Raw genomic sequence first — 25,028 nt, forward strand, 5'->3', positions numbered from 1 at the left:
TTCCTATTTGTAAATGATAACGAGAAGCCTTGTTTTTCTTTCTTGCTTTACTATCAACAAAGTTGTACTGATCTGTTAGGTCTTAAGTACAGAAAATTCCTTTCCATCATTCTAACCTGTCTGTGCTTAATCAGTGTCCAAGCTTTAAATGGTCAGAATGAACTCTGTTCTTGAAATTCTAGCATATTCTCTCTTTTCTTAGAAAATTCTTCAAGAAAATCTTAAGCTACTATTAGCTATGACAGCCACAAGTGAGATGACTAAGTGCTCTAAAGCTGAGAAATACCTATGCCACACCTAAAGGCACACCACTCCAAAACTAGGATATTTACCACCAAATACACAGTATGAAAAAATGCTTTTATAATGACTTTTTATTTAATCAATTAAAATATTTTCTTTTTTCTTATGGGCTCATCACTATTCTGGAAAGTGAAAACATTGTTTGGCACAGTTAAATACTTCTTTAAAAAACTTTTTATTTTTGAAGTAGAAAGATATAAGAAGGTAGTAAATGACATGAAAATACAGATAAACAGACAAGAGATACTCACCTTGCTGAGTATTCTGTTCTTGAGTTCGATTCACAGTGAGGTCTAGAGGGCTATCCTGCTCTTCCTGAAGGGAGTTTTCCGTTTGGTTCATTTGGATACTTTTACATATCAGACTCGGTTCAAATGATGAACCATTTCTGTTCTCTTGAATTTTGCTACTTTTTGAAATGTACTCAATTGCAAACTGGCGGATCATTTTTTTCATTAATTCCTGAGCAACTAGGGGAATGTTAGGATCACAGTTCTGAGGAAGATCTAGGAGAGAAAAGAACAACAACACAAGCAATAGATGTATTACGAAAAATGAAAATACTTTCCTTGAAAAGAACACTTCACATAAGCACAGTGAATACATGCAATGAGTTCGCATACGCAATTAAGATGCCTAACAAGTTCTTCTTACAAGTATTCCTTACTGGTCACTTGGAAAAGCATGTCTGGCAGGCATCAGTATCACAGTATGACTATACTGAGAAGTTACTTTCAAAGAACAACTAAAAATACATATATTTTAAAAAATGCAATCCTACAGATTAGTTTTTATATCTCACAGAACTTTCCAGACGCTGATCATAAGGAGTTATTTCATGTCCTTATTAGATAACATCCCTATTTTAGATCCAGAGCAATGTCAAAACTGATAGAATGTAACTTGAAAGTTCTCATATAAGTTATAATATTACAAGCAATTGAATTTTAAAATAACATTCCTACATCATTTTCCAAGTGCTAACAAATCACTTGGGAGAGAAAAAATTTTAACATTTTTTCCTGTTCTAAACCATATATAAACTGTGTGCAAATGTATTCACCTAGCAGTCCCACAGAAAGAAAAGTGTTTCAGATTTATTCCAAACACCAGGAAAGTATTGCAAAGCATTACAAATACATGTATTTGGTCTGCCTGACACGGACAACTGCTCCAAGATAAATCCTGCCAATGGCTTTTGGTCTGCTTTTACAAGGTAAGGTGGAGCTCCTCCATTTTCAAAGACTGAGTATATGCTAGTCAATTCATTTTCAAGAGACCATATGCAAGGTATGATTATAAAAGTCTTCTTTTGGTTGAAGGCCTATTTACTGACACTCCTTCAGCCAAAACTCTACCAAAATTTATAAAACTTAATAGGAGTTTCTGGAAATTCTAAGTGCTGGAGAATATGTACAAGAAATCTTTCCCAATCATATAACACCTAGGCACAGGTGTTCTTTATTTATTGGTATTTCCTGATTCCTGCATAATGAATCCACTAAATGTTCAAGAGGTTTTCATGAAAATTAATCATTATCTGGGAACAAGAGCATTTGCCTAACGCTGTAATTCCACTGTCAAATGGAGAATATTACTGATCAACAGCTTAAAACAAACACACAAGAAAAAAACCCCAAAAAGTACAAAATGAAAGCAGGTAAAGACCTGCAATTTTAAGTTAGCAGTGTTAAAGCTTCACTACGCTTCACTTCACTAACTAATCATACAGTATTTGAAAATGCAATTTAATGTATTTTGGGAGAAGTAGACCTCTGAGCTTAAGTCTCACTAGCAAATACTTTTAAATTTTTATCAGCAGATGGCACCAGATATACTTTGTACGAACAAAAAGCATTATTTTAAGATGTTTTTAATGGGAGTCATGATTATAGCTACTTTGACGTTTTAAATCTATATGTGTCTATACCTACTGATAGGACAAAGGGGAATGGCTTTAAACTAAAAGATGTGAAATTCAGGCTAGTTGTTAGGAAGAAATTTTTTACTCAGAGGAGCACACAGCACTGGAACATGCTGTCCAGGGTAGCTGTGGATGCCCCATCCTTAAAGACATTCAGGGCCAGGGTGGATGGGGTCCTGTGCTTCCAGATCCCATGGGTGGCAACCTTACCCACAGCAAGGAGGTTGGAGGCAGATGATGCCTACGGTCCCTTCCAAGCTAAGCCATTCTATGATTCTACATTTGCTTAAGCTTCCATTTTTCCGACAGAAGACTCATACCAAGAGGCAGCTACATTTATTCCACTGATTGCATGTGCACATACAAATACCCAGCAGAAGAGTTTCTAAGAAGCTGGAGTAAAAGGTAGCTGTGATGTCCTACTAGCTCCCCTCAGAACTTCATAGACCCTCCTAATATAAAATACAGGGGAAGTCTTAAGTAACAGATCCATGTTACAGCCTAGTAATTTCTGTTTTTGATTTTGTCAAGATTCCAGCCAGAATACAAGTGAAGGCAGTAATAAAGATAATATGCAGTTATGACTAATTGTAATGATTTTGATTCAAAGCTCACATTTAGGTTTAAAGCTTCCTCAGTTAATGTACCTCAAATAACTTGTGGCTACTCAAATTTGTATTCTGCAGCAGTTTGCTTATCAACCTTTTCTGTACACAAAAATGAACCCCACATTAATAGCCAAACTGTCCCAGCAACATCCTTGTTTCCACATGTAAACTCAGCTCACTGCAAAATCACAAGCTGATTAAAAACTATACAGCCATTTATTTTTACCACATCTCATGTTTATTTATTTTTACCACATCTCATGATTAGTTTAGTCACCTTGACTGATCAACAAACAGAAAGACAAAAAAAAATGTGCTTTCATGCAAATTAAAGCTGGTAGCCAATGACTTGGACAGGTGTGCCAGATAAAAAAAAAAACAACATCTGGATGGCCCAGTGGTGATAAAGTTAAATCCAGATGGTAGCCACTAGTGGTGTTCCCAGGGGACAATACTGGGACCATTCCTGTGCAACATATTTACTGATTATTTGGATGAGGGGATTGAGTGCACCTCAGTTTTCAGATGACATCAAGTTGGCGGGAAGAGTTGATCTGTCTGAGGGTAGGATGGTCCTACAGAAGGATCTGAATAGGTTGGATCGATGTGCTGAGGCCCATGTATGAGCTTTATTAAGACCAGAAGTGGGATCCTGCACTTTGGTCACAAATACAACCTTAAGTAATACTACAGACTGGTGGCAGAGTGGCTGGCATGCTGTACAGAAGAAAAGCATCTGGGGGTGTTAGTCCACAGCCAGCCAAACATAAGCCAGCACTATGCCCAGGTGGTGAAGAAGGCCAACAGCACCTTGGCTTGTGTAGAAATAACACAGTCAGCAGGACCAGATGCAATCATCTCTCTGTACACATCTTGGGTGAGGCTGCACCTCAAGTACTGTCTTCAGTTTTGGGCTACTCACTACAAGAAAGGCATTGATACCCTGGAGCACAGCCAGAGAAGGGCAACAAAGCTGGTGAGAGGTCTGGAGCACAGCTCTTATGAGGAGCAGCTGAGGGAACTGGGACTGAGTAGCCTGAAGAAGAGAAGGCTTAAGGGAGACTTTACTGCTGTCTACAAAAACCTGATAGGAGGCTGTATGAAGTGGGGGTTGGTCTCTTCTCCCAGGTAACTAGAGACAGGATAAGAGGTAACAGCCTTAAGCTATGCTAGGCTGGTTCAGGTTGGATATTAGGAAAATTTCATTGGAAAATGATGTCCGAGTAAGTGGTAGAGTCACAGCACCAGGAGGTTTTCAAGAACAGGGTATATGTGGCACTTAAGGACATGGGTTTAGTGGGTGGAGTGGTTATGGGTGAGCATTTGGACTAGATGATTTTAGACTTAAATCTTAAATATAACCAGTCACATTAAGTGAAAAGCTTATTCTGCTTACAGCAGCCAGCAGACAAAGAACAATGATACACTTCAGAAGAAAGAATATGGTTTTCAGATAGGTAGGTCAGTGGTATGGTGCATGAGGGGTAGCTGATGGTGCTTGGTTTGTTCAGACCAGAAAAGAGGAAACTGTGGGTGGGGAGGCCTCATGTTGGCCTACAACTCCTCAGCAGGGGAGTGGAGGGGCAGACCCTGACCTCTTCTCTCTGGCAACAGCAACAGGATCCAGTATGGAGCTGTGCCATTGGAATGTCAAGTTTGGGCATCAGGAAAAGGATATTCACCAAGCGGACTGTTGGGAACTGGAAGACAGTCTGCAGGGTAGTGGACACAGTACCAAACCTACCAGAACTCTGGAAGTGTTTGGACAATGAAATACAGTTTGGTTTAGGTGTGTGGACCTGGTAGCTGAATTCCATTATCTCCGTGGGCCCCTTCCAACTCAAGATATTCTATGATTCTATGAATCAGTATGCAAAACATAAAGCAAGTAATGCTGGAAAACACTGTACATCAAGAGACCAAGAAAAGTCCAAAGAAAATAGAAATTTAAAGGAATACCTGCCTAGTGAGATGTCATATAAACTGGTCCCTTGATTAGATTATAATAGAAGATCCAGAAATAGAAATACAGAGGTGATAATATTTTATTTCAAATGGAAAATAATCAGTTTTAAGCAAAGCCAAGGAACAAAGATGGACTCAAAATGCTGTTGCACTCCATCCAAATTTCTTTAAATTCTTAAGTAAATCATAGGCTGAACAGGTGTGCCCTGTACAGAAAAAGATAATGCTCATCCCAGGTTCAAAGGCATAGTAACCAACTCCTGGTACAGGAAAGTAAAGGGGATAAAATTAACTACTCTCCCTCCCTCCGCCTTCCCCCCCAAGTCTGTGTATAAAGAATCACTGACTTGCTCTCCTTCTTTGATAAAACAAGGGAGGGCAGTAATACTCACCTATTTTGACATTCAAGTACACCTACTATACCCCCAATAAAACCATGTAAAGTGCATGATGAGTAAACCTGCAGTCACATTCCTTACACAGAAGATTCGGGAAGAAAATGAGTATTTTTACTTCTTTCAATAGTGACTAGCTTACTGGAAAATAATCTACATGAAACAGCTTTTAGTTGCCCACTTTCCAGCTGCCAAAGGATGAGAGCAGATAAGGAACTAAAGAGTTCCTAAACATTGTTTCAGCATCAAGTTTCAAACACAAAATTGAATGTATTGAAAGGTGCAACTCTGAGAAGTAAGAAGGACCCAAGTACTATTTTGTAATTCGTAAAACACATTTTCTCACTTAAAAGAGAGTTTTCCTGCTGTGAAGTGAAAGCAATTTAGGCATAGAAAAAGTTTAAGTGCATAAGAATTCCAGAGAACAGCATCAGAGTTGGCATGGAAAGAAATAATTAGTTCATAGAAAAGAAAGATAATAAACACAGATCCAGGAGAAAAACAGATGCAACAAGACCAAAAACAATGGCAAGTTGGAAGAGAAGTAGTGTTTGATTTGCTGATATTAAGTAAAGGCTGGGGAAAATAAAGAACAAAGAGAAACAGAGCTCAGTACATTAAAAAAAATTTAAAAGTACTTCAAAATCAAAGTCAAACATAATTACTCAATTTTTCTAGATTCAAGTTATCTCTAAATAGAAGGTACATGCTTTCATTACCTTTCTTTCGAAAGAGTGCATTTAGATAGTTTTCTGCTTGGCATTCAATCTTATCAGTGTTGGACTGGCCCTGAGATGAAAGTTCCTCTGTAGGCGTTGACTGTGAAGAACCGATAACCGATGCACGATCCTAGAAGGCAGATGAAAATTATGAAGTCTTTCAGAAGTTGGTCTATTGATAGTACAACGTGTAAGTAAGTTAGTGGTTTCTTATTTCATAAGATCAGTAAAAACAATTTTATTTCCCAGCATAGCTGAACTATCTTGAGTCAAAATGCATTATTAACTTATTTGCAAAATTCAGTTCTCTGATTCCTATTCTTATATTGAAAATTAGGTGGGGAGTCATGCTTAGTATGTTCATACTTACACTGACTGTTTCTTTGTGTAAATTACAAAAGGAACATTTCTCATCCATAGACCAGTCAGTTAGCTCTTCTGGCTCACAGTCTTAAAAGAAGGAAAAAAAAGCTAGATGTTTTAAACATGTAAAAATGGATTCAGAGAGCAAAATACACATCCAACAATTCTCTTAAGTTTCTTTGTGACCAAGTGCACATTCATTGGTAAAATTTAGTTAATAGTACTCAGTTCTTTGGGTATTTTTGAAGTCTAGCCTAGCTTACATGGTCTATTATTCTAATCACATTTCTTAAAATGAAAGGTACATAAGATTGCTCTGAAAGTAATGCCTCCTATGTACTTGCATGGAAACTACAACAGATATGAAGAGCACAATAACAATATTTGATAGAGCATATTCTCAGCCACTAGTTTTCAAATTAGTCACCACTGTTAGCTATGCATTTTCACCAGTGATGAACAAGAACCTTCATGGCATGCTCATAAAAATCTGCACCAGTGGAGGTGACCCATTGTCACCACCGCTGAAACGCACCACCCATCACCTCACCGTGCTCTTATCCACTGTTCGATCTCCATCAATGTTCAGCAAGCATTGATGGATGTCAATGGGTGCCATTTTTTCCACACAGATGAATTCAATTACACACCTTTGCTTCATACACACCTCTGTGTCTGATACCATTCTGTCAGACTGTCTCTATAGCTGCTATCTGTTGCACAGCAACAAAATTTAATGGAATATTGGAAGGAACACTCAACTTCTACACAGCCATGTACTTCTACCATCATGAACCTGACACAGTGGGCCAACATAGTAAAATAGGAGGCATTACTTTCAGAGCACCCTTCATAAATTCATGTTTCAGTTGTACTGCAGTTATACAGGTATATGAGTACAGTAAATTAAGCTCTGAATCCCAGTCTTGTTATTTTTAATGAAAGCCTGCAAACCTTTGTCAAACTAAGGTAGAAATTAGGATAGATCCCTCACCATTTGAGCAACATGTATTGTATTGAAAGATACTTTATCCTGTGTCACCACTACAAATAAATCAAAACCCTACACTCGCTTGAAATGCTTTGTTTATTCTGATACAAACATAAATAACATCTTATCAGAAGACTTACCCTGCTCCTGAGCAAATACAGGACTTAGACAGATCCGAATGGAAACACATCACCTATTTTCTTTAACTATGTTACTAAACTCCTTTTCAAGTTAGCTTTCTACCACATACTCTTTTCTTCACAAATCACCAGTCACTAATGATTTTCCAAAATTGACTGTTCTACAAATCTTCCAATTTCTTGTTTAAATTTACTCATAGCGATTTCTTCCAGTATGCTTTTGTGGCAACATTGTTCTTATATTCAAACAGTTATCACTCATGGGTATTTAGCATCTTAACATACTTACACATAATACCATCATCCCCCCACTTACACTTCATTTTGCTAGGCTAATCCAGTCTACTTTAGTCTTCTCTCATGGGACTTAGCCCATTTTCTCTGTATCATTGCTACTTGGTCTCCTGTTTCCTGAGCACATGTGGGTTAACAAGTTCTCAAGATAATGCTTTTCCTTCACATTTACAACAGCCTTTCCTACAGCATCCTGGATGTGCAAAAATCTTGATCATAGCTACATCATTTTGAAAGGTGAATATTACTGAACTAGAACGAGGTCTTCCACCCACGTCAGTCATTTCCACTTTATGTGCTTACAGCTTAAAAATATACTTGTTTTCTTCTTGTTTTCCTTATGAATTACTTCCTTTCCATTTTTCTTTTTTCTTTTTTTTTTTTTTTTTTTTTTTAAATGCATCACTGAATTACAACCACAGGCCACTTAGGGAGGTTCTTGAGGTATCTGCTTTCCATGTGAAATGTTACGGTGGATTGACCCATGCTGGCTGCCAGAACCCCTAAGCCATCACTCTCATCTCCCCTCCTCAGCAGGGTAGACCAAGATGGAAAAATTCCTGGATCACTATTAAAAAAACTCATGGGTCTAGATTAATGCAGGGAGATCACTTACCAAGCACTGTCACAGGCACAACACTCAACTTGGAGAAAGTAAATTTAATTTTTTGCCATTGCAAACAGATTTCCATAAAGAAAAAAAAGGCAAAACCAAACACCTTCCCCCACCGTCTTTACAGTCAGTCCTTCATTCCTGACTTTTATCTCCTCCCCAACAGTGCAGGAAGATACTGGATCTCAAAGTCCCTATCCATTCATAAGAATTCTCTGCTCCTTCTTCCTCCTCCCATTTTCAGCATCACTCCCACAGGCTACAAGCTTTTCATCTTCTAGTGTGGACTGTTCTTAACGATGGCAGCTCAAGAAGAGCTCTAGTGTGGGGCCTTAGCACAGGGCACAGTCCTTCAGAATAAGACTGCTCCAGCATGGGCTTCCCATGGGCCAAAGTCTCTTACAGAAAAACTGTTCCTGGGTGAGCTCTCCAAGGACTGTAGTTTCTTTCAGGGCACATCCATCTGCTGTGGCGTAAGGTCTTCCTTGGACTAAAGCACAGATATCACCTGCGGCACGGTTTTCCAAGTGCTCCAGGTTATTTCTCCAGGTGGCACCCTCCACAGGCTACTGCAAGGGAATCTCTGCCCTAATACCTGGAGCACCTCCTCTTTCTCCTTCTCTGACAAGACCATTTCTCATACGCCTTCTCCCCACTCACATTTTTCTCATGAATGTTGTGCAGTTTTGTTGTTGGTGGTTTTGTTTTCATTTTCTTCTGTTAACTCTCCCAAATACCTCATCACAGAGGCACCAGCAGAAAAAAAATTAACCCAAAAGAAAATGAGGCTCCTATGTTGAATATGAACATAATTGGCTTAAAAACAAAAATTCTAAGTTACTAGTGTAAACTCGATTTTCAAGTATTACTGTAAAGCAGAATTCTGCATTAGTAATCTGCTGGTTTGCGTCCTTGGAAGTACATAACAGTTTTGACAGATTGGAGAATTGACCATCATTAAAAAAAAAGACAGGATTTTCCTTACTGTACAGTAGGAACAACATTAACCTCAACACTCCTGACAGGTAGAGCCATTCATTCAATATGTCTTCATATAAAAAAGTAATGCACGCTACACTTTAATTAACAAATTCATCTTTTCAAAGTCATCCTTGAAACCACAACAGAACTACTTATGAACATTGAGATGGTAAGTGTAACTCCAGGTCAGGCTTTGTATTTATCAGAGAAATTCTTTTGACGGGAAATTTTCACGTTTCACAGTTAAAAGTCTAATTGGAAAACAATCCCTGTGTATCAGCAAACAAGCAAGACCTGAGAAGCATCAGCTCTGCAAGGCACTAAATTTATGCAAAAAAAGACTAACTCATTATATGTACCAGGAATCCAGTGAGCTAAATACAAATGCCAACAGAATAAAAAGTAAAAAATATATAGGTAATGGATCAATTCTGAGCTCTTCTAACACAAATATTCTGAAATTGAGTAAAAAAGATGAGAACATCTGTTGTAACTTTTAAAGAGTGATTAAAAACCACAGTACTGATGAAAAAAGAAAGGCTAAAAGCTCCGTCAGTGACTGTCCCAAGCCCTCAAACCATATTTTAGAAAAAAATAGCATGAGAAATAATGGGAAGAAAGAGGATCTTTGCAGAAACAAAATTATTTCAAACAGTCCTCCTAGATGTCTTCCTTTAGAGCTTCATCTTATTGCAGGATTTTTCAGCAGTGGCACAGCAATGTAAAATAAGCTTGTGTGCACTCATGCTGCCTCTTCTGGCTCAGTAAAATGAAAACAAACAAACAAACAAAAAAAAACCAAACCAAATTACTACTCATGCTTTCCCTCACGTGTAGTCTGTTGTTAACGATACATCAGTTACAGACTTATGCTCAAAGGCAACTGACTTCACATATAGCAAATGCCCTTTGAAAGATACCCTCAAAAAATGTCTTATTCCTCACCTCAGACCAGTGCTTTTCCAAGAGGAAAAAAAGACAAATATAGGCAATTGCCAAAGTGTTTGTTGATGCATCAAACGCCAGGCATACGACTGTCTCAGGTCATCATGAGAGAAAACATACTGATGTCAGTACTTGTTTTTAATGACAGATAGACAACCATACTCTTAGAAAAATCAGAGGCACAGAGAGCCTCTTGGATACATACAACTTTGGGGAAGAGAATGATGATGATCTTTCCTCATGCTGCTTGGTGTCAGCCAGTAAAGACTTGGCAATAGTCTAGAAAACTAGCCAGCCCTTGAGCAAAAGCTACCAAGAGCATTTTAATGCTAAGCATAGTTCAGATTACTACTTCAAACCATTGCTATTTAGTACAAAGCTGTTAAACCTAAACTTCCTTTTTTAAATAAAATAGCGACCTTTGACAAAACTACCACCTATTTTCAATTAAATCATTTAAAGCTTTGTTTCCCTCAATTTTTTTCCTTGGTCAGATTGAATTTAACAGGTGTAGTACTAGGACAGCTTTCATATTTACCTCTTAGATACAAAATTGTCTACTAAATCTAGAAAGAGTAAAGAAAAACAACTTTACATTTTCCATGATTTTTTGCATTACAATGTCACAATTATTACAGCTGTTGCAATTGCAAACAAATCCTTTTCTTAAAAAATAAAATTACTTTTCTTAGTAAGTAAATTAAATAACTGAGGTGTTATATTGTGTTCCTACTTTTTATCACGAATCCTTGACTACAACTAAAGATCCATATTTATAATGTAATTTTTTTTTCACCGCTTTACCTTCATTATGACTAAATATTCAAGAATTTAAGGGGGAAAAGAGTAATAAAGTATACCTTCAAAATTATTTTCTTTTTTTGAAAGCTGCTTTTTCACCTCACACAACCATGTGTTCTCCCTCTGTCTATAACAGAAATCCCTCCTTCCAAATCTCATCCAAAATCTTATCATATAAACCCAAAATAAGAAACACACATATAACAGAAGAAAAGCTAACGTTTCAGCTCAGCGTCCATATGTAGAATGTAAAGATAACAGATTACATGTGAACGTAATTAGCAGAACATGGGTATAAGCAAAGAGGAAGGAAGACCTAATGCCAAAATATGAACTGGACAGCTTTGCAACTAGAAGACAGATTATCAAAGCACTTAAGGGGAAAAAAAATAAAGGTCATGAATAATGAAGGCGATGATAATAATTCATTTAAATACAGGTCCTACATGTATAATGTGAAAGGATTTTAGGATAATCAAGAAAATCTTTCCCTCTTCAGGTAGGTGCCTGTTATCACAAGTGGCTACTTAATTAGCCTGGATGCTTAATAAAATAGTTTCTAAGGTTTACATGGTATTTTCTTAGAAAATAAGAAAAACAGATGAGTAAACCTGAAATCTACATCCAAATTTGCCATTGTAATTTATTTATTTAACCCTCAAGAAGCTTTGAGTACAATAATTTAATCTGTAGATCAAATCCTATTTCAAGATGCATCTAAGGAAGAGTTATACAAGCTAGTACACTCACATTACATTGGATGCATATTACTGTTACAAACATACAGAAAAAATAGCAATGTAGAGAAAAACCTATATGCCTTCTAGTTGCAATATTTCAACAGATTCTCACGAATTTCCAGATTAGAAAGACATTTGATTTCTTGAGCTTCATTCAAAGAAACATACACTCCTGTGGTAGAGATGCATAATTCCGCATGTATACAGTACTGGTACAGTGCCCATGACAAACAAAATGGACCACTTATAAAATATAGTGACTTAGGAATGTTGCTGAGAGCCTAAAAACATGCATTCTGTTCTTTATACCAACCATATTTTTAAACTAAGGCAAATTCAGTTTGTCTCAGTTTCTTTAGTTATAAAATGGAAGAACTACGCTTGAATAATAAAAGGGAAAGATCTATTGTCAGTCTTACACAAGAATGCAGCACTGGTCTTTACAATGCAAGTCTGATGACAATTTAGAAACAGACCTGTATTGTATAATGTCAATGTCTACCATATTTATAGAGCACAGCAATCTCTTTCAGTCTGTTATAGTATCCATATATGTAAAAAATTAATAAAAAGGAATAAGGTAAGGAGGGCACCCTATCATCATCCATCCCTTCTGCAGTTGCTTCAGAACTGAAAACAGCTTTACAGGTGCTTTACAGGTGCAAAACTTTTAACTGTCCAAAAAACCAGAAATATTATTGACAGATGAGGGGAACTGGGGGAATAACTTTCAGCAGATTACAGTTTAGATGAACAGGAACTTTATCTGCAGGGCAAAAAAAAATAGTAAGCCAAAGATCCTATGTAAACAATGGACACCACAAATCACCTTAAGTAGAAGGTCACAAGAAATCTTCAACTGCATGAGATAAATAAGCTATAGCATTTCCCATAATAAGTGAAGCAACAGACATGAAGCAACTCTAAAGCAGTAACATAACACTTTACAGTTGATTGGTGGGCTCTTTTAGCTGTAAAGTATTCTGGTCACTCATTTGATGCTTTGTCTTCTTATGCAAAATCCCAAGATACCCTGAATTTTCTTTCAAACTGTAAACCCTTTAATGCAAGAAAATAAAGGTGAACAATATGAAGCCTAACACATAACAACCCATTAGAATTAGAACCAGTTAAAAGATACTGCACACTAAGATTAACATTGCCCTCTTTACTTTCCAGTGTAACATACTTGTTTTTAACACAGTAGATGGAAGTACTAATCCAGAAAATAAGCTTTAGTCCAATTCTATACATTAAAGTGTTTTTAAGAGTATGAATAATGGCATGCCTAGACTAAGAAATGACAGAAAATCATTCTTAAAATAGCAGTGAAATCATATTTCAAGTTCTCTCCCTTCCTTTATAACAGTGTTACACATATGATGCCGACCATGCAACTTATGCAATACAAAGATGACAAAAACAACGCCATGTTAAAGTGATTGTTCTAACCCTGCTCTAAGCAAACATACACAGCATGTGACACTCCACCTCATGTGCTACCAGCATAGAAATTAACAACTTCCTAAATTATGCTATCAGACAATAAAACTGTGAGGAAGTTAAATTGAACATTTTGAAAGCTTGGTAACAAAGGAAGCTTTGTTTTTTTGTTTTTTTTTTTTTAAAAAAAAACCATGGAAGTTATTTTCACAATACATTTATTTCAAAATATCATCCTTGGCTTTTGTCATAAACAGATAAATACTTCGCTGAACACCTAGATGTTACTAACACTTAAACCAACAACACCAAGCTTACATGGAATAAGGAGAGGTCTTGCACAAAAAGAGTAGAAAATACATATATATATATATTTTTTTTTTTTACATAAAAGATTAAATTTTGTGTAATAGAAAAAGCAAGCTAGCATTTATCATCTTCCCTTTTCCAATAAACGTTGGTAGGGAAGACAAGCTGTTCTAAAAGCTGTCCAGAGAATGAAACCAGAGATGAAATACTCCAGAAAAGTAAAACTCTCATGAGAGCTACTCAGAAGAGCTTAACTAATCCAAAATTTAACTGCATATCATGACCCGTGTACCATTTCAAACTGCACTTTGCCTCTACACAGTACTGACACAAATGTGAAGAAAAATACATCAGAAAGAAAAACTGGAGATTTATTGTTTTTTCCTTTTTCTTTTTTTAAAATATAAGAATTAAATACATATTTTAGTGTATTCCTAGCTAAAAGAAAAACTTGCAAATAAAGATCATTGAACTAAAAGTTGGCTCATTTACCTTCAAATAAACTGAGGTCTCTTCGTAGCCTTGGTCCATAAAGCCCTTCTAAAATACTTTCAAAACCTGGAAACAAACATTTAGAACAGTGAATCAAAGGTTTATTTTAAAAGGAAAGCAAATTTGAGAAAACAAGCATCAAATATTCTCAAATCCTCAGAGCAATTTCAAAAATTATTACATTTATCATATAAATATTCCTGCTGCTATAGGACCATTCAACAGAATTAGAAGATAAACACAAGACGAGGCAACTGCCATCTGCAGTCAGCCTATTAAGCCATGCCCCAACAACCTCATTAGACTTAAAATAACTGCCACAGAATCTTGAAGGTGGGAAGATTAACCTCGTAGCTCTACACAAGTGAAGCCTTTCTTACCCTGTGAATTAGAAACTGGAAGAAGAGAGCGGGAAGAGATAGGACTGCAAAAATTAGAAACATCTTGCTTAGACTCGTTAACGTTATCTCAGAAGGTTAGTATTCCTAAAAATGTATTAACAAACTACTTCTGCTTCTGACGTTACAGAAGTTCTCTGTAGTCCTAAGTATCTGTACAAAAACCTTTTTAAAATTGAGGATTAGATAAATCCACTTTATTCCAGATTGACCAGCTAGTCTGTTCTAGGTACTTCGTAAATTCGCACCCTGCAGCAGTGGAGAAGAGCACATCAACTAATAAATGAACCCAACACACACACAACAGAGGAGGACAACTGACGAAACATGGTGAGAATTGTATTGTTATCAACCTAAGTATAACTCAATATGTAAATGGTTTTCAAGTGCCTCCCCTTCTCTTATAGACTTCTATACAATAAGCCTATTTTCAGCTAAGAGGATAATTCAAAGCAGCATTTGAAGGTTCAGGTTCTCCATGCTTGGGACCTGGAGGCTGCCCATACCAAAGGAGGAGCTACACTGTAGCACTTTACAAGAGTATTTTATTATCCTACTACAGAAAAGATATCAATATCCTTGAGAAAAAAACTGCCTATCAGCAGAGAATACTTTTATTATTTATAAATCCGCTCAACATTTGTGATGCTCTCTATTGCAAGTGACATTCACACTGCTTTAGGTTGAATGCACATTGGTATGAGGAGGAATAAATACCCACCTTACCTTAAGTAGTCTTAAATGTTATTAAATATTGTTATTAAATATTATTATTAAATATTATTAAATTTAACTGAATTCAATTACACTTCCAATAATCCCATGATTTGAGATATAAGTATTTATTTCTATCTTAGGTTTCACTTTTTTTTTTTTTCAATAAATACATTTCTCAATTATTATTATTATTTTTATTATTATAGCCCACAAAAATTAGTAAGCAAAAATCCAAGGCCCGAATGAACACTGAAGTTTTACTGAAATATTGTCCACTGAATCTGTGATTCAATGCAAAAAAAATTCAAACCATATTAGGGCTTGGAGAACATGCTTTATAAGGAGCAACTGAAAGAACTGGGGCTGTTTAGTCTCATGACCACTCCACACCTGGATGCAGTACTCCAAGTGAAGTCTCACCAGGGCAGAGCAGACAGGCAGCATCACCCCCGCCCCCTTGCCCAGCTGGCCACACTTCTTTCAATGCTGCCCAGAATACAGCTGGCTTTCCAGGCTGCAAGTGCACAGTGCTGACACATGTCCAGCTTGCCATCCACCAGTACCCCAAGTCACTATTTGACACCCTTTATGATCCAAGTTGGGTCACCCCGCCAGTTTTCACAAGCAGAAATGTATGATGCTGCTGGTCTTTCTATGGAGGAACATCTTCATAGTTTACTTTCCTAAACAAAGTTGTAAACTTCCTTTTCAAGCAGTTCCCCACCATCCCTGCTTATGATCACCCTCTACTGAATCAGCTGCATTCCTGCTAGGATAAGGATTTCCAGGACAGGGCAGGCTTAAACTGTGACTTGAAGCAACAGAAAAAATGTGCTGAAAAGGCACAGAAATGTGGGAACAGGGGAGGAGAAACCAGTTATGCTAGGTTTGGCACCTAAGCCCAACCCAAGTGTCTACAACCAATGCCACTAAAAGGAAGCGGTAGAAGAGTCTATGTCTTCAGCTCAAAGGTTGTTTTTTGGGGGTGGTGATAGTGATGAAGTAACTTTATTTAAGACATTTGAACTACAACAACAGATTAAATTGTAGTAACAAATTTTTGCCTTTTTCCTTGCTCTTTTACTTTATGCTAGCAGATATTAATACTAAACCTCAAAAAAGGGTCTCACAAGGCCTAGTCAACCTACAGTTGATACAAGGGCTTATTGAAGTGTTTATCCACAGTCAGTTTTAACAGTCAACAGTAACCCAAGTAAGTAGCTACACCACTGTAGCCACTGAGGAGAGAAGGGAACAGTAAAGAAAACACGTACAATCCAAGTTACACCTACACCAATTATCTTACATTAAATCAGAAAAACCCTTCCTTGATATTTGTTCCCCACTCTACTTTCCCCCAACCCCCCCCAGTCTGCTACAGCTTTTTCAAGTTTAGGAAAACCTAAGTAGATAAACTGATAAAAATCCTTAAGTGAAAATATTTCTAAATACATTCACTTTTGATATCCTTTCCCACCCAAAGGCGATTTAACTCTTATCCCCAGATACATAATAGGAATCATAGATGAACATAAATTACTTAGAAAAAAACTAAACTGAAGTGAGACGGGTTTGACAGTTTTGCACATCTGATTCATACATACTGCTCAATTTTTCACCTTAATGTTGAAGAGTTATCTATTAGAAAGGCCATGTTTTTTTAACTATGCAATCAGGCACGTAGAAAATGCGGGGTGCACTTAAATTCTGCTAATTCCCTTCTTCTCCAGTATATTCTCGTTTAGGTACAGAATGAGCAAGATTGCTGCACACTGATTTGAAAGGCAGGAACATTCATGAATGTTTTCATTTCCTACAATGAAACAAGATTTTTTGCTTAAAGCACTACAGCCTCCGGAGACACCACAGGATCTCAACTTTCTTTAAAACACACTTTTGTTAACCTGCCTTGCAATATTCAATTCTACTCACTTTGTTATCTTCACAACTTAATGCATCTAAAAACTACGACCAAACTTCCACCTTCCTCCACTTCATGGCTTACAATACGAGGAATCACACCTGAATTATGGTTCTACTGAAATCCAAATCCCTCCTTTACTTAGCTTCTTAATTAAAATAAATAAGACCTCACCTCTCTTATAGTTTGAAAAGAAATATGCTGTTAAGTAATATGCTTCAGACAAGGAACATTGTTGTAGATAACTCTGAGTTCTTTTATTTAACATTCTGAAGTAACCAAAGGAAACTTTAAAGGAAAAACAAATGCACTTTCTACACAGTATGAGGTTTAGTACATTAAAGCTGCTTTGAAAAGAAAAATATGTTAAAATTAATTCAAAACTGATTTTAACTGCTAGGGGGCTAAAAATAAACAAATGGTCTTTAAAGTGTAATTGGGAAAATACATGTAATGAGATTGCACAAAGTGTAAAACACCAACAGACACAGCATTAAAAAGAAAATACTTTTTCTTTCTTTATTTTTTAAATTTCTGTATGTAATAGCAGCATTATTTCACCTATATGTTAAACTGACTTGATTATGACTAAGACTCCTGCTTCTGAATGACGTTCCTTTGAGCCTGGCAATATTGCTTTCATGAAAGTTCTGTTCTCATGTTGAAGTTGTACAACACATCTGTGTTTTGAGGTGTTTCTCCACCTGTGATGACTGCACAAGGAGTCTCAGAAACCAAAATCACATTGGGTAGAAATTATGGACAAGTAAGGATCAAAAGACAGGCCCTGTGTACTCCAGACTACTGTGTGACCCAATGACCTCCTGAACTGCTCAGCCTCCTTCCTCCCACCCGCTTTTGTTTCAACAGCAGTAACTCTGTGGTTTGTATAGTACCATGCCATACAGCTTATGCAAAAAACTTTCACTAGTCAACACTGATGTTACCATCAATAAACCAAAATCTTCTGGTATAGAAATATTTATGCAATTGAAAACATGAAGCTTGGTTTTTGTACTATCAGATCAGTGACTCCATATTTCCCCCTTTGCAATTTGTTATTCTGTTTAGCTGCAAGTGATCCCTTCTGGTTATTAATACATAAGCTACAGCATCAAATTGCAGTTATACTTGTCCCCATTCTACAGTTTCACAACTGTGTAGAACTTAGAGGTGTATCTGAACGATGTTTTGTTGTTTGCATTAATATATCTTGGATTTAACCAAGTTTAATCAGAGACAGAATCAGCATCTTTAGTGTTGTCAGGAATTAAGAGGTTTTGTTTGTTTTTGCAGAGTAACCTAGGCAGACAGAGCACCAACTTTCTCAGTCTCTGAATGACTCATTTCCAGGTCTCTACAAGGTCTATCTTCAATACTTAAAAATACAGATGCAAGAATAGAAATAAATGTTGTTTTGGCTTATTTAAAGGCAAAGAAGTCATCCACCTTTCTTACAAGTAACCTCTTTGATAAGTAAGGCACTTAGAGCCACATATTCACTCATCTTTTTATTTCTAATTGTATAAAGTTATAGCTTTCTAAGCAAATGCCTGCACTTCATGTTCCAACATATTTGATAATGCACTGTCACCAATTCCTCTGAAAAATGGTTACCTACATTAGGTCTGGATTTGTTTTTATACGTGTGTCTCCAAATAGAAGAATAGTATTCTGTTTCTAAATATCAGAAAAAAAAATAACTGCATGAAAAACTTAAATCCCTTAAAAATGTGTGCTCCTTCATAACCCATCAACAAGTTCTTCTTGTTACTTGTAGAACTAATTTAAGTTTTTGAAAAGCATCGAGTAGTTGTTAACCTCTTTTTCTATGACACCTAGTTACCTTAACCCCATTAAGACACCAGCAGCAATTCTCTTACAACTTGTAACAAGGAGAGTATTCTATAGAGTGACTTTCATATTTTACAAGAGAAAGCAAGGAATTTAAGAGAGTAACTTAAATGGAACGAGACCGCTGGCAAAACACTCCAGATCCAGATCATGACCATGGAAGCAAAAATGAGTAATATTTAAAACTGAAAGATGTTATTTCCCCACCCCTCCACACACCCTTTGAAATGCCACTATAGAAAGTCTATCTAATAAACTCACTATTCAACAAAACGCTGGCAACGTTCTCAGGTGAAAAGCAGTCCCATTTTCTTTTGGAAACATTCTTGGAACACAATTAAGGACAGATTTCACAAGGGCATAGTAGGACAGGGAAGAGGCTGCTTTATAATATCGTGTCCAGCTCAAATCCAGTTTTTGCTTACTTCACTCAGAAAGGTATTTATAAAATAGAAATTTTCAAAACATTTAACTTAAGTTCATTTTCTTAGCTATATGGATTCAAATCCCTGAGCAAACAGGAACCAACATACCAGAGATTCCAATGTGAAAGGGAGGAAATCCTCTATTTAGACTCCAATACAAATTTTGAAGCAAAGCTAAAAGTATATACTTCTAGTGAAAATCTTGACTCAGAAAAACGATGTAGTTGAGGACACTGCTGATGTCAGAGAAAAGAAATCAGGTGAAGCATACACTGCACACACTTGCCAGTGAAATGTAAACTATAGAATAGCCTTAGTTCTAACTTAGTTCCCTTCAGTTCAGCTAAAAATCCTTGCTTTTAAGTTCCTACAATGAGCTTTCTAAGGTGATTCCAACAGGAACAAACGTAAGCATCAGCAGAGCGAGTTAAGTCACTGAGTAGTTAGTTCATCAGAATGCAAAGAGGGAGAATTCCAGTGCTAGAGGCATACGTTGGCAGTATCTCAGGAGCAAAACAAAGACCGGATGCATTCCCCACCCCCCTCCCCAATTGTTCAACAGTTTTAAATAAAAGGGTGGCAGCCAATGGAAAATAAAGAAATAAAATCAGACTTGCAGTTTAAGCAAAGACAAAAATTAACACTGTGTTTGAGATCAGGTCTAATTTTCAAGTACTTATTTTAATAAGTCATTTATATTGTCAAAATTAAAGTGAGATTTAATCTCAGAAGCAGCAAGAATATTCATTCATTCAGCATTATTTCTAATTTGAAAAGTGAAAGGGCAACACTTTGGAAGTGACTGAGCTGGTCTATGGTTGGAAGAAAGAAAATTGCTTCTTAAAGGTACTACAGTTTCATTTGTTTACATTAAAAGTTCTTATTTCTCAGAACAGGGGTGTAATCCTAGCTGTCAAGCAGAGACATTTAGGCCTGGAATTGGTGTGAAGCTCACTAGACATCAAGATCAATCCAGACTTCATGTATTTGCAAGCCAATGGAAAAAAAAAAAAAACAAAACACAGCTCTGTTTCTGCTTATAGTGATCAGCATTTAGGCAGCAGACAAACTTCTGTCACATAACAGAAAAAACTTTCCATGGCCTCAGGCTTCACTGCACAACATTAACACAGGTGAACAAATACAAGACCCAGTAATGGCAGCGCAGGACACATCAGCTACCTCAGAATGTGGGCTCCACCAACTGGCTGACCTATATTGAATTTTTTTCCTCTACTTTCACCACCTGTTGGACCTCGTTAAGCTAGTCAGCTCTGCAACAGGACAGACATTATTAAAAACATATTTAAGTTCTCTCTGTAAGAACACCTAGTGACAGGAGGAGGGAAAATGGCTTTAAACTGGATAAGAGTAGATACAGACTAGATATTAGGAAGACATTCTTTACTGCAAATGTGGTGAGACTCTGAAACTGGTTGCCCAAGGACGCTGTGGATGCCACCATTATAGAGGCATTCAAGGACAAGCTGGATGGGACTTTGAGCAACCTGGTCTAGTGGAAAGTGTTCCTGCCTATAACAGGGGGTTGGAACTAGATGGTCTTAAAGGATCCTTCCAACCCAAATCATTCTATGATTCTATGATAATTCAGGGTGGTTACAAGTCTGTAGCTCATATTTTTAAAGAAGAAAACTCAGACCAAATATAACGCTGTAAAAAAAAAAAAAAAAGTAATTAAAAAAAAAAAAATACTGTCCAGCTCGGAAAAAACACTTGCAACTTCCTTATGTGGTTGGTATCAATTTAACTATTCTAAGCACAAGGAGAGTTTTCACAAGACTAAAAGAGAAACAACCATTTGCTTTAGATAACCACGTGTTTGAAGCATGCTCTTGCTTTTTAATAATGATTTGAGGATGGGCAAGAGAACTGAAAAGGATGGCTGTCCACTCCCAAAGCTCAGGATTATTAGATAAACACTTCATTCCTACACAAAAGCCTATTCAGATGCTCGCTTAATCACTCCAGAGAAGCCCACAGCAAGCCCTTAACAATGAACGAGTCACAATACTGCTTTACTACTGTGCTGTGCTGCACACCTAACCAGCATCTAGGAGAAAGTCTTCTATTATATTTCTATATACATTCTCTCTCTATATATATATATATTTCTACTATTAAGAACAGTTTGCAGTTGTGTGAAATCCTTCAGTTAGACCACACACAGCAGTTCCCTGAAATCGACTCATACAACTTAGTTATTATCTGCTGAAGTTGCAGAATGAGAGGTACATCTTATCTAGGTGACAAATTATCATGCAGTAAACACATCAGCCCTAAAAATTCCAGCAAGTTTTTATTTCCAGACATGTTGATGCCATTTTTAATAAATTTGTTCAGTGTTTACATACCATTAAAAATCTTGGACATATAGTAATTTTTATCAATGAGCACAATGTGCCTTTAAGCAACCAGTTAGTTTGGTATGTTTGTCATAAGCTTACACTTCAGCACTTTTATGGTATCTATGCCATATATTTGCACCTTTAACTTTATTCTTTCGAAGATCTGGTTAACGCCTCCCCCCAGAATTCCACACATAGCCATCATTTTTGCATCTAAACAAAATCAGGCTTGGTAAACTAGACATGGTTTGGAATTGGCAACTTGTCAACTAGGTCAATAAGAACTAAGTACTAATCTATGTAAAAACTTCAATTGAAATACAAAGTATTAACTATGTCTCTTTATTTTTTTTTCCCAAGATTTTCTAGAATTTAAGGATGAAACTGAAAGCGTTTCAGTTGGACTGAAAGAAATCTAAATTAGTTTGAACTGCCAATTCAAATTGGTCTTGAACACACCCAGTGTATATAAGAAGTGATCACAGAAACTCATCATAGAATGGCCTGGGCTGGAAGGGACCTCAAAGATCATGAAGCTTCAACCACCCTGCTGCAGGAAGGATCGCCAACCTCCCTGTCTAACACTAGACCAGGCTACCCAGGACCCCATACAACCCAGCCTTGAACACCCCCAGGGACAGGGCATCCACAGCCTTTCTGGGCAGCCTGTTCCAGCACCTCACCACTCTCTTGGTAAAGATCTTGCCTGATATCCAACCCAAACTTCCCCTCCTTCAACTTAAAACCATTTTGTTTTGTCTAGCCACTAGCTACCCTCCTATTTGTATGCCCTCTTTAGGAAAGCCGCAATGAGGTCAACCCACAGCCTTTTCTTCTCCAGTCTGAACAAGCCCAAATCCCTGGGCTGTCTTTGTAGGGGAGGTGCTCCAGCCCCCTGATTGTCTTTGTGGACCTAACAGCTCCCTGTCTTTCTTGGATTGGGATGATAACATCATTCCAAGTAAATAGGTAGTGTATCTCAATTCACGTCATATACATCCAATCTGTAATCTACATTTTATCATAGAATCCTTTGAGTTAGAAGGGAGTATAGTTACTTCTGCTGAACCTGCGTATTAGACCTAAAAAGAACATACACACATACAGGCTTTCAATTATTTAACATTTGATGATGAAAGCTGAATTTTCTCATTTTCCACTGGAGACTGAAAGAGCGGTAAATAATTCCTAGATTTTATAAAACTCAGATTATTAACAACTGACTGGGCAAGAGGGAGATCAAGGAAAAGCAGACATATTTCAAGTACACAATGGGAGGATTTTTAATACTTTAATAATAGGGAATGAAGACAAGAGCACAGATTTAAATGCAGCAAACTCAGAGACACTCCATTCCTTCTGTACTGCAGCACTCATTCCTCCTTAACAGAGCAAAACAGGCATTTCAAGTGAAAAATCAATCCGAGTTCATTAGCCTACTTTAAAAAACCTGAAATGATATCCCTTCATTTCATATTATGTCAAAAGGAGTGGGAGTTACATAGCTATTTTCCTCCCTAAAATGAACAAAGCCTCATGAAATTCTGTACTCTGTTTAAGTAGCTGAGAAGTAGTGTACCTGAATCAGAAGCATTAAGCAAAACAGTGACTAGTTTTTCTCCTGGAAGACCATGCATGAATCACAGAAGCCAGAACCTCCACCAAGTTTCACTACTCCATTCAAAACTCACCAAGTTTCTCTTATCCAATATAGTTTTATCCTATTGCTTCCAGCAAGACTCGAGCAACGTGGAACAGTAAACTTCAGCATTTAGAACTGATTTTAACTAGGCTAATTTTCCCAGTTAATGAAACAACTTAGGAAAGTAATAGGAACCACTTAAGAAGCCCAACTTGATCTTCAAGGTCAAGAATACAGGATTAGGGTTTCTAGTAAAAAAAGATAGAATAAATTATGATTATAGTATGTATTCCCAGCAAGAAAGAAGCCACCACAGGAAACAGATAAGTCTCAGTTCCAGTATTCTGGAAAATGCCATATGGATTTACTTATCTGGTACCAAACTTCTTAAGCCCGATAGGTCAGGGTCATTGATAATCTCCCAGAGCAAAATAGCATTTATTACTGATCTACAAGGTCAAGAATGAAGGAGGCTAGAAGACAATTATAGATTTACCACTGACAAAGCAATTTAGTATCTAGTTCATAATTATTCTGTATGCCACATGATCAGGTCTGTTGTTTCTCAGAGGATAAGTGGAGTAGTGCACAAAGAAGGAAAACTTCTTTGTAAGTTTGGTGCAAATGCACCATCCAAATCATCACCAAGTGGCTATTCTTGCAGACATGAGCAGAAGAGGCTGCTCAGGTGCTTCTGAGTTTATGATGCTTGTGATGCTTTGGTGAACTAATGAAGAAGACAGTGTTAGCACACGTGCATCCTGTTGTTCCTACCTAGGATATAAAAAAACTCTTGAAAAAAGACAAACAAAACCCCTCAAAGTAGTTTTTCTACTACCTTTAAGAAGCACAGTTAACATCAGTTTCCTCAAAAAACAAACAAACAAAAAAACCACAAAAGTAATTTGAAGAAGTAATCAGAAGAGAGATTCTGGGAAGATGCCAATGTCTCCAGTCCCTGGAGATGTTCAAGGCCAGGCAGGGCTCTGAGCAACCTGATCCAGCCTGATGTCCATGTTTATTGCAGGGAAGTTGGCTCCTTAAAGGTCCCTTCCAACCCTAAGGATTCTATAACCTCTTCCAAGAATGTTAAAGAATCAAAAATGACTTCCCTTCACTTTTGCTTCAAGCATCAGCTCTCAAAGCGTTACGATACGCAGTAAGTTAAAGTTCTCAGATAAAATTTGGCTTGGACAATCCCTCCTTTGAACCTTGAGCAAGTATTTCTAAAGTCATCAATTAAGAAGCATATTTAGCAAGTAAGACCGCAAGTTTCAGTAGTGAAAAATCATCATACCAAGTAAGTCTCCTTATGGACACACGAGTACATGGACTGTCTCTCAAAGACACACCTACAGTGTCAGTGTGGAAAATGTTACCTAGATAAACAAGAAATCCTCATTCTGTTGAATTTTGTCTGTGTGACAAAGATCTTTTGCTGGAGATTATGCCAACAAATCAGATATGACTGGTAGCACATCAATCTCTTAGGGATAGCACAGATAAATGGATTGGCATTTTCAAGGCAAAATTGTGTCAAGTATGAAAGGTATTTGTGTAACACAAAACTAATGTGTAAGTAACAAAAATGGAGGAAGACAAGTAATGCAGCCAGGTTATAACAACACAGGTGGATTATTAGAAAGATTCATTGAGAGCAAATTTTACCGTATGACTTG

At 37.0% G+C, this 25,028-nt stretch overlaps 1 protein-coding gene across 4 annotated transcripts in view; it reads right to left on the reverse strand.

Annotated features, from left to right (window-relative positions):
• Window positions 1–25,028, reverse strand: part of LCORL (ligand dependent nuclear receptor corepressor like) — a 71,014-nt gene that overhangs the window by 34,887 nt on the left and 11,099 nt on the right. For all 4 annotated transcript variants that reach the window (XM_072334740.1, XM_072334738.1, XM_072334739.1 and 1 more), the window contains exons 2-5: window positions 14,027–14,092; window positions 6,285–6,364; window positions 5,915–6,044; window positions 555–809 (exon numbers count right to left, since the gene is read on the reverse strand). In XM_072334740.1, the coding sequence (XP_072190841.1) occupies window positions 555–809; window positions 5,915–6,044; window positions 6,285–6,364; window positions 14,027–14,092 (531 nt within the window). The remainder of the gene's footprint in view (window positions 1–554; window positions 810–5,914; window positions 6,045–6,284; window positions 6,365–14,026; window positions 14,093–25,028) is intronic.

This window comes from Excalfactoria chinensis, chromosome 4, assembly GCF_039878825.1.
Source record: "Excalfactoria chinensis isolate bCotChi1 chromosome 4, bCotChi1.hap2, whole genome shotgun sequence".
NCBI classification, from domain to species: domain Eukaryota; kingdom Metazoa; phylum Chordata; class Aves; order Galliformes; family Phasianidae; genus Excalfactoria; species Excalfactoria chinensis.